Raw genomic sequence first — 11,500 nt, 5'->3', positions numbered from 1 at the left:
TCAAAATATACAACTCTTTTATGGCGATCCATAATAAAGATCATCATGTATATTCAAAAACCATCCAACACCAGCCTAGGAATCCAGTATCCCAAGAACAATAACTGACACACAATAATAAAAAAGTCACAAATAAACAACATGGTAATTAAAAGTGTAGTCATGAAACTTCGATAATAATGCTGAAGGAATAAAATCATACAGCACATGTCACTAACAGAATTTTCCTTTTGTAGAGAGCGGGCTTCACATGCTACATAATTATGTTGTCGATAAAAGGCACACGACAAAGACTGAGCTAAATAATATTCTCATTATAATATTTCTTTCACTTTATTTATGTATTTCATTCAATCTACCCTGTGTTTTCCACGTCATGTTTAGAAATTAAAAAAATAAAGCTTTATTTTACGCAATCGTATTTTATAGTATTTGTTATCAATTCAAATAACAGTATAAATCACATTTATTTTTGAAGTTATATCTTTATATATAAAATACACAAATGCATAAAAAATTATATTATCAATACATACTAAAATTATATATATATATAGTATATAATACGATATCAAACGAAATGAGTACTGAAAAATCAAAAAAGAAACATAAAATGAAAATAAATTATTGGTGATAAGGCATTTGAGACAAAAAGTGATTTTTTATACTTTTTTTTTTATACATATTCTTTTAAAAAAAGTGATGGTCGATCGGGCTTACACCGAGCGAATGCTAATAAAACTATAATATGTATACATTGTATAGTATGTAAGTATATCAAAACATAGTGAATAATTTTTGTATATTATTTATCCAACCACAGAAGGAGTAAGGACAAATAAACAACGCTGATATTGAATTGACGTGATATCATAGGTCAACAATTTGAATAAACTATATATGATATTCATTGACAAAATGGCGGTGAAGTTATTATCGGACCTTTTTAAGTAAAATTGAAGTTGATATAAGTATTTAAGTGAAGTGGAACAGTGTTGTATCAATATTATAAAGAGGTTAAGCTTACTCGGTGGTAGGGCTTCGTGCAAGCCCGTCTGGGTAGGTATCACTCATCACAGGTTCTACCACCAGCCATCCACGTAAGCCAGTGTAACTAAGGCACAAGTGACAAACATGCGCAGGCGCCTTGGGCATATAAGTGATGGTTAATATCTCTTACAGTACCCAATGTCTATGAGCGGTGATGAGCACTTACCATCAAGATTTATTTTATAAAACAAAACTCAATTATTAATTTTAATAAAGTGCTATTAATTATCAAAGTAACCGTATGCCGTATAAGAACCGAATACTTTTCAATTTGAACTAGTTGTTTTAGAGATGTATATTATTAAATATTTGACTAAATAAATACATTTTCAGAGGTCAAGATCTGACGCATATTACACCACAGCTCCATTGTGGTATGGTGATTGGTGATAGAATTCCGACACATGACGTTTTACCTCACTATATTTATATTCAACGCCCAGCACGAGATGAATTATAAGCACAAATTAACACTCGAAAACTTCTTGATGCTCGTCGGGGTTTCTGCTATGATATACAAATATCATAGCAGAATATCATAGCATAGATATACAAACACAAGTTTCACCTCAGCTGATTAAATACTTTACAACCTACAAATGGCGATCCATAGAGATGACCGGATTATCTATAAAGGTCGAATACAATCAGACCGGCTCAGGAATCTAGAATACAAAGGCAAATAAAACCCCTCGAATGAAGTCAACTGGCACATTCCAAGTCAAAGAAGAAGTAATCTGGACAGTACGATCTAAGGCAGACATATTGCTTATGAATGCCACATTTCTATCAATTCTTAATCCAAAAACTTAGATTATGATGCTACCTGGTAATTAAACACACAGATACATTAAAATAAAGTTAAAACTATATTATAATTGAACGATATGATATTATATTTGGTTCTTCAACAATGGGTACACTGATTAAAATAATACAATATAACAAAAGTAAATACTAATTTTATGTGTCAAAATGACTTAAAGAAGAGCACAGCATGCACAGAAAGATAACAAATCAACATCTAAACATACGTAAATCTACTATAAAATGTATACAATAAAAATATATAAGAAAATGATGTACCTCTATAGAGATGAAAAATATAAAAAATAGGATTGCAGTTAGAGAAATTTTACACGGTAGACAGATGCTGATTGCACGCGTTTATATCTTACTATTTAAACAGATATTATTTGGTAAACATTAATTAGAACTGTGAAAAGTCTGGGCGGGTAGGTAGCTAATAAAATAAATTAGTCAATTATAATATTTTATTTCAGTTTGCACTAATGTTATAAATGCGAAAATAACTCTATCAGTATGTTACGCTTTCAGGGCTGAAACTAAACTGATTTTGATAAAATTTGGTATGAAACATGGTTGAATCCCCAAGGATGAACATAGCCTATTTACCAAATACCGGCCCCTCATCCCAGGCGGGCCAGTTTTCTATAAAACTGACTTATTATTAACACCGAGACAAGGCTCGTACGTACGTACACTTACAAAGGATATTTTCTGCACTTCCTAAAGTAGGCTGATAATACTTTCAGCATTGGGTCCATCTTTCGTACAATAAATATTTTGTGTTATACAATGAAATTCCATTCCAAATCGCTGACAACACTTTCACTATCATATGTAACGTTAAACGCTTATCATGGACAAAAATAAAAAACAATGCATTGTGACTCGTATCACCAGCTACCCGGTGCAAGCTTGTTCTATTTCAGCGGGCGAGCGATACGCGCATGACCGACAAACGCCGTCACTCGTAATCTGCCATCGGGCGCTTAGTCCGCACGCCGCAGCCGATAGCGCGGCCGCGCGCTGCTCGCGACAGTTGAACACAAAACGCGTAGGAAATACCGAAACGATCGCAGTGTTTACGATATTGTTTTTAAATCGCGTGTGTTTTAAGTGTTAAGATGAGACGGAATGTGAAGATTCTGTTCGGTCTGGGCGCTGCCTGGATGTTCGTCCTGTTTTATTACATGCAACCTGATACAACACAAACTAAGGTAATAGGTTGTTTATAGGAGATCAGCTGTTAGCCGCAGTGCGCATGACCGAAACTTGATGCAGTATTTAATGTGATTTATATTAATTAATATTTCAATAATATCCATAATTTTGGATGACATTTGTGGAAGAAAGTAATCTTTAATTTACAAATTTTGGATACAACAAAATGTATGTCAAATGAAGCTACAATTTTGCTATATGTAAATGATAATTAATAACTTAAATGTCTTAAAATGAGACAAATAGTGACTACACTCTAAAAAGTATGTGATTTAGTTTATTTATCAATGTTATAACAAAGGATACCACCAATTGCAATTTATAAGCTCAGCTCTTTAATTGGCCGTTTTATTTAATACGCTTAAAAAAGCATTTTTTTCTGGCTTATACGTAGAAGATTTAGGTCAGCTAAATTGTTTTTTTTAGTGGGTATCTATTGAATTATGCGTATTAATTTAGAATTTTTTAATATTATAACATGTATTTGATAAAAAAAAAATATATAAGTATATTCAAACAAGTTAAATCGTTAAGCGTTACCATCGTTTCGGAATGTGGATTCTACCGAGAACCGGCAAGAAACTCATTAGTCACTCTTTAATAAAATGCTATTTTAAATAAATTATATACAATTAGTTAATTTATTTACGAGATCAATTAACGCATGCGTAGTTGTCGGAATTTTTATACATTCGTTTGTCATAAATATGTTTATGACAAACATAAAGAATTTACGTTTTCGATATTTATGTACCAACAAATAACTACTGGTCTTATATATGATAAATGTAATAAAATTCCAAAATGACTTCGTTCGTTAATTACTGCATAACTTGTAGGTAAAATTTATATTATAATATTTAACTTATTAATATGCAAATTTTGATTCTATTAAAATACCTACCTTATAAGATAAAACTAAAGTATTATGTAAGGAACTGCAATTTGTTATTATAAGTTCATTAATATGTTATTATGTACTTTGTTATACATTATATATATTATACGTTTATGTTAAAATAAGATTCTTATGTTTCGTTTTCAAGGTTTTTTGATGTCAATTAATGATCCCTAATATTTAAAATCTGCTTATAAAAAAATAATTACAGTAATTGAATACTTGATAGCATTCTAACTTCGTCAAGTGTACCAACCACGCTTATGGAAACCAAGTGACGGATCCCCTTATTCCAGTTTTAGGGGTAGATTTTTGTAATTTAAATTGAAATGAGACCACCTTTCCGGTGTATATTCTGTTCAATACATTTTGTAATTGTACTGGTAACGTAAAAAATAATTCGAAACGGATTCACGGCACATATTTTTACATAAACATTTAAATTTCTAGGATACTTTTTTTTTCACGAACACCTTAACTCATAATATATAAGTATAAGAATAAATAATATTTTTCAAAACGTAATGTTCCTATGAAAATGATCACATAGATTCTAGAATGTGAATTACATCACAATTAAGGCGGCTTTGTCACTCGACTCTAGTATTTGACAAGGGGCTCCGCTCTATCTCTTTATCTTTTAACATATTATATATATTATTTCTATCGAATCGATTCCTCGGGCTGTTGTCGTCCCCACTCCTGACACAAGCTGTAGGCTTAATTGGAGGGGTAAATAGATATATTATTAATTTCTTCAGAACAATATTTAAAAAATATATATGAATTATTTGATGGAGTTATCTTTTTCGTAAAATAAATAACCTAGCTCCGTTTTCTGAAAATCTGCATTGGTTTTATTCAGATTAACTAATTTGTCTGATATATCCAACCTGGATGCTTAATGTCTTATATTTTCTATATTTCTATATTCAAATAAGATACTAATTAATTCACAAGTTTCTTGGATACAATTAATTTGTCAGAAAGTATCCCTAAACTTGCCTTTATAATTTTACAATGTCATTCATTTCATGTGGTCTTTGATGTTATATTTAATAACCCTAAGAGTGTCAATTGCTAGCTCAGCCTTCATATATTCATTCCAATTCGCTCAATGCAATACGTCACTGCAAGAAAAGAATAAAAACAGATTTTTATGGATGGTGGCTTCTGCGCGCCATTCACTCTCCTCAAGAATGCTACTCGTACTATGGTGGGGTACTTTCCACCACCGTACGAGTTGCGTTATATAGTAATGATTTTTTTTATTGAAAATAGGTTATACATATGTATATACATAATATTGACAGACCGGCAAATAGGCCACTTACTAACCTTGGGAAGTAAGATGGTATGTCCCTTATGTCTGTAGTTACATTAACTCATTCACTGTTCTCAGCCGAACACAATGATAACAAGTATGTCTGGTGGTGGAATATATGCTAATTGGCTTGTACCAAGTCATCAATGCACTTAGTAGAAAAAAAAAATCAATTATTCTGACAGCAACGAGTTGAGCAGAGAGAACATTTTACCCGACCGGAAATTTCAAAAGTGATTAAGTAATTAAAATTTTATGTAATCCAATAATTACACTGTTATATCTAGTTTTAAGCCTATTGAGTTACGTTCATATTGCTTGCCTTGCGGCTAAAAACGCAGCGAAAAACTTGCTCTTCCCGTAGTAAAATATAAATATAAACATGACGGACAAACTCAATAACTTTACCCAACTATAATGTTAACGTGGTTAAAAGTTTGTCTTTTGCATTCGCATGGCCACGAAATATCTTTATTTTAATCTAAATCCAGTTTTGTATATCCTTGTTACAAGTTACAAGGCGCCTCACATATTTTACGTGAAGCAGCATTTCAAGCTACTTTCATTTTTATCGAAAACAACATTCAGCTTGTAATCGCTTATCACGCTTGACACGTTGACGCTCAAACACTCACGTAATAATTCCGTTCACTTTACGTATCGTCTTCCTTTTTTTTATAAAATTGGAAATCGAATATAAAGGCAAAACCTATACTTATATTATTTAAAATTCCATTTTTATTATATATATATATATATAATAAAAATAAAGCAAAGTAACAGCCTGTAAATGGCCCACTGCTGGGCTAAGGCCTCCTCTTCCTTTTGAGGAGCAGGTTTGGAACTCATTCCACCGCGCTGCTCCAATGGAAGTCGATGGATACACCAGCAGAATTTCAATAAAATTAGACACACGCTGGTTTTATCACGATGTTTTCTTTCAACGCATAATACGAGATGAATTATAAACACAAATTAAGCACATGAAAACTCAGGGGTCATGCCTTTAAACACGCAATCATCGCTTAAGATTCACGCGTTTACGCGGCCATCTCGGGTCGAGAATCAGTTATTGGATTTTACTGTAATGAAATTCTCAGTAACAGAAGGGATTTGCAAAGTTACTAGTTTTGGAACTTCTTTGCGTCAATAGAGATCAAGACCTCTTTCCAGTCTTATCCGATTGTCCACCCATCGAAATAAAGGAGTTAGTGAATGGAGAGTGCACGTAAACACTTTCTGCTAAAACATCTCCTGCGTTATGTTTAAAATATATTAAGAACAAAGTTATATTTCGAAATCATCGTAGAATCAGCATTTACTCGTGCATCGTAGAATAGAATTTTCGCCTAATTGTGTTTTATATAATATAATAGAAAGAAATTACTCGTTTTACGAGAATCATTGCGAGACGTTTAAGTACAATTTTGACAATAGTTCAAATTACAAATTAGTCGTAGTGTCCGAAATGCGGTCATAATGGATTTTTTATTACGTTACATAATTGTATATATATATAACATATTAACATTACAAGCGGACATTAACGAAGTAGACAGAAATAGTCAGATTGTGTTCTTGCGTCACAGCACACGATGTGCACCAGATTTTATACATAAAGATTCCGACTTTAAATCTGCATATTTTTATACAAAATTAGTATATTAATTCATTTATATAATAAAAATAAATTACTATTATAATTAAAATAATTTTTCCTTAATTTCTACATCTACATTTTAAGGATTTTGCTTATCATTAACTCGTATTTCTGTGTTGCCATGTATAACATTTAATAAATAACTGCGACTCACGATGCGTTAAATAAATTGACCAAGCAACTCTATACATCCATAAGTAGCAGACATTAGAAAAAGAAGAACACCATTTCCAATGCTAAGTCTCCTCTTGAGAAGGCGCTTATTTTACCGAGATTCTACCATTTCTATTGGATTGGACACACGAAGGTTTCCTCAAGACGTTCACTTTTAACTGAGTAAGACATGAAATATAACCAAAACTTAAGCATATGAAATCATCCACAGAAGCATGTAATCACTGTATACAGACAGACATTGATAATATTTAATCTTTATATGCATTATGCTCATAAATATATTTAATTTTAAAAGTTGCGCCGCATGTTTTAAAGCGTGTTAACTATCCCTAGGATCCTTTCTATGGGATTTAGCTCTGACATGATTGTTCACTGAACTAATTCTTTCACAGAACTAATAAAAGTGTTTATTTAATAAAAGTGACATCAAATGAAAATTATCAATAAACCATTTTGTAAATAATTTATAGTAAAGTTGGGAATATATACTGCTTATTTGTTGTGAAAACACGATTTTTATAAATTTTCTTGATTAAAAAAATATAAATAGATATACGGGATTATGTGATTGATGACTGTTTGACATTTTAGAAATTAAACTGAAAAAATACGCTCAATTCCTCTTAGCGCTCGACCCGCAATGCTTAACCAATTCATTAGCGCTCCGGTCTTTGAACGGGGAGCTTGTGTCGCTTGCGCAAACGCATATCTGTAAGTAATGCGTATTGTTATAAGTGATGTGATTTCTACTGGATATAATTATATATTGATTGTTTTAAATGTAAATTACATTTCATGGATATAGTCATCATATTAGTACTACAGTTGGTCTAGTGGCTAGATGTAAGGCTACAGACCCGGAGGTCAGGGGCTCAAATCCCAGGTTGGGCCAATAAAAAGTTATTGAGTTTTTCTGTAGAAAATTCTCATTAGCATGTTTAAATTATCTATAATATCCTCCAGACGATTTCGCCCACGGCGGCGAATTTCAAGAGAGATTAGCCAACTACGCAGGAGATATTATAGTGCACAAGTGTGTGTGCAAACACAGGTGCACTCTCTATTCCCTAACTCTCATAATCCAATGAGTGAATATATCAAGCCACTAGACCAACGAGGCGGTCAAAAAAATCATCTATATTACAATATACAATACATATAATACTGCCTAGGAAAAATTAAAAACTATCATAAAGCAACGTCCAATGGACATATAGACTCTAAAAATGCGAAATAACTCATGCTTTGAGATGATGACATTTCCATAAAGTTTCATTAAACTTCACATTTTTTTTAAACCTTATGAGTCATGATACTTCCATTAATATTGTTGTTCTAAATACTTCGTTGAGGCTGTTTACAATATTTATCTTATCAAAAACAGCAGCGTGTTCTACTGAAGATGTGTGATAAGATAACTTAGTACTTTAGCTAATACAAGATGAATGAACTAAGTAAGTAGACATCGTTGTTTTTTTTTTTTTTTTTATAGAATAGGAAGGCGGACGAGCATATGGGCCACCTGATGGTAAGTGGTCACCAACGCTCTTAGACATTGGCATTGTAAGAAATGTCAACCATCGCTTACATATCCAATGCGCCACCAACCTTGGGAACTAAGATTTTATGTCCCTTGTGCCTGTAATTACACTGGCACACTCACCCTTCAAACCGGAACACAACAATATCAAGTATTGCTGTTTTGCGGTAGAATATCTGATGAGTGGGTGGTACCTACCCAGACGAGCTATGACTGTGTAGGTACCACTCCCTTATCATGTAATGTTCCACCAAACAGCAATACTTAGAAGAGTCGTGTTCCGGTTTGAACTGACGGCAGATATCCGACTCGACTGGAAAGAGTTCAGGTGCAAGATCAACGGCTTTATGTGCTTTCCTAGGCACTAGAATAGACTGCTTTATTATTTATTAAGTTTTTTGTGAAAAAAAAAAAACTTTTTATTGGCCCGACCCGGGGTTCGAACCCAGGACCTGAGGATTTGCGGTCTTATATCTAGCCATTACTAAATAAATTTCCATTATAAAATATAGTTTATTTATATGTTTCGAATACGAAAATATGAAGTATTTTTTGAAGTAGTAATCCAAAAACATTTTTAATAGACATGTAATGTCTATTAAAAAATGACTAACACCTCGTCTATATTGCCTCCATTTGTGACAGGAGGGCCGGTTCCTTTTACGTGCAGAGAATTGCAATTCAACGGAAAAATGCTGCCAGCGTTCTTCACCAATACCCGCGGTCATAATTTGAACAGTCGCAATTTCTTATTAGGTCCGATAAGTCAGTGCATTGACAGAATAAAAAGTGACATATTTCTTAAAGACGATAACGAATTGCTCATAATCCTTTCAAAATATTATACTTGGGTGACCGAGCGTCACTTGGGTCTAATAATTACCATTTTGTTTTAAGAAAGACATATATAAACAAACTACAAAACTAAAACCTTATTAACATACAAAATTTCGTTTTACCTTAATACAACTTTTCCGACATTTACGAAATATATATAGCTATATACAAGAATCCTTTATTCATTATTACGACATATATACGATAAATTGACGTCAATTGCTGTCTCTCTGTTCTCTTAAAAATTCAAAATTGTATAAACACAAAAAATATGACCCATTATACTCTATTGTATTTTTCAAACGATTGTCGCCCCACGCTTTTCACCAACCGGTAATTCACCTATTCACGGTAGAAAAGGACAACGTTATAAACGAAAAAGTGAAATAGATATAGACTCGAAGTTCAATAAATTAGGGGCGAAAAAGAGAAGAATATGTTTTGAATGTTTCCGTACGAATTAATGACCGGATCGATAGTCCGTAGGGTGTTTATTTGGGGTGTAATTCATAAGTTGGAGATATAAATAGCTGGCCAGGTTTTGTTTTGGATCGAAACGTATAATCCTAATTATAATTTAAATACTATATTATTCAATCAACAGTATTACAGACTTTAAAGTTATCAAAGACTTTATGGTCGATTTCTATTCTGTATTCTATCGTAATTATTTAAAGAATTATTTTCGCAGCAAAGGGAACTAATCATCAAGTACTTATTACCATTGTCGACTTAATATCCTAAGACAATTCACTTATAAATCACTATTCTAATAGATATGAAAACATGTTTTTTTACATTAAAAATTAAAAAAAAATACGACTTATTGAATAAATTAATTTATAGCCAGTGTCACTCGGTATTATATCGATTAAATCCAAATCGTTTCAGCCATTTAATAGTAATGGCGAAATAAAGGAAATCAGATACAATGTAGTGTAATGTTCATTTGGTAAAACATTACAATCTTTCTTTGGACATTCGTGAAAAATTTGTTTGACCATTCGTATCTCACGAATTGAAAATCGTTTTAAGAAAGGCTATATAATTTATCGCACGCTACGACCTACTAGGGCGGAGTAATGATGCTCAATGCATGTAAAATTACGCAGATCAACTTGTTATATTTCATCTTACACACTAATAATATCTAAGATATCATCAAATATAAACAATGTTATCAGTTACTTGGCCTGATTTCGCACAAGCACTTTATACCTTAAATCTTTAGACTAGCCACCTGGCTTGAGTATGTAACACACAAAGATATTTATACATACATATTATATTATCTTACTCATACTTTGTTTGGCAACCGGAAGCGACTCGAAACAGATAAAGTTTAGGACCAACGGCTCTACGTACTTTTCAATGGACGGAGTAACATATTCATATAGAACATTATATATTTATAACAATAATATATATAGTATAAAATTATAAGGCCAGGGACGCACCAGCAAGCTCTCCGGTGTTACAAATGTCCAAGAGAGATGGCAGTCTTTTCAAGTGGTGAGCCTCCTTTACGTTTCCCCCCTTAATATATCTAACCTCCTGGTCGTCAATAAAAGAATTTTGACTGATAAAACGTAATATCTATTGTCTGTGGGACAGTTACTTTGGCATCCGCCTTATAAACTCCTTTGTTTATAAAGAATATAAAAGTAGATTTCATCTTTCGAATTCAAATCAATGTTGACAGAAATATAAATATATATATATATATATATATATATATATATATATATATATATATATATATATATATATATATATTTATATAGCAAAATCAGTGTTTTAGTAAACAGTAGTCAACGTTTATATGTTAACAACTTTTGTTTCTTATTTGAAACAAAATTTGATTGCTTATTGGGATGTAACATTAATCTAATATACATTCTGAAAAAACACTTAAGCCTAACATCTGCCTTACTACAAACACAATAAAACTAAATGTCAAGGCTTAACCGTGTTATATAATAAAGA

The 11,500-nt window shown here is 32.1% G+C and overlaps 1 protein-coding gene across 2 annotated transcripts in view; it reads left to right on the top strand.

Moving 5' to 3' along the window:
- The first annotated feature begins 528 nt into the window (after positions 1–528).
- The window catches only part of LOC126771282 (polypeptide N-acetylgalactosaminyltransferase 2-like), a 77,763-nt gene continuing 66,791 nt past the window's right edge, over positions 529–11,500 (top strand). Inside the window, exons 1-3 of one of the 2 annotated variants that reach the window (XM_050491081.1) lie at positions 529–768; positions 1,384–2,545; positions 2,787–3,074. In XM_050491081.1, coding sequence (XP_050347038.1) covers positions 2,982–3,074 — 93 coding nt within the window. In that variant the 5' untranslated portion in view covers positions 529–768; positions 1,384–2,545; positions 2,787–2,981. Of the gene's footprint in view, positions 769–1,383; positions 3,075–11,500 lie in introns of both variants that reach the window. The other variant, XM_050491082.1, reaches the window with a different exon arrangement.

The sequence above is a fragment of the Nymphalis io genome, chromosome 10, assembly GCF_905147045.1.
Source record: "Nymphalis io chromosome 10, ilAglIoxx1.1, whole genome shotgun sequence".
Classification (NCBI taxonomy): domain Eukaryota; kingdom Metazoa; phylum Arthropoda; class Insecta; order Lepidoptera; family Nymphalidae; genus Nymphalis; species Nymphalis io.
Note: the sequence above shows the minus strand (reverse complement) of the source record. Positions and strands in the feature narration are given on the sequence as shown.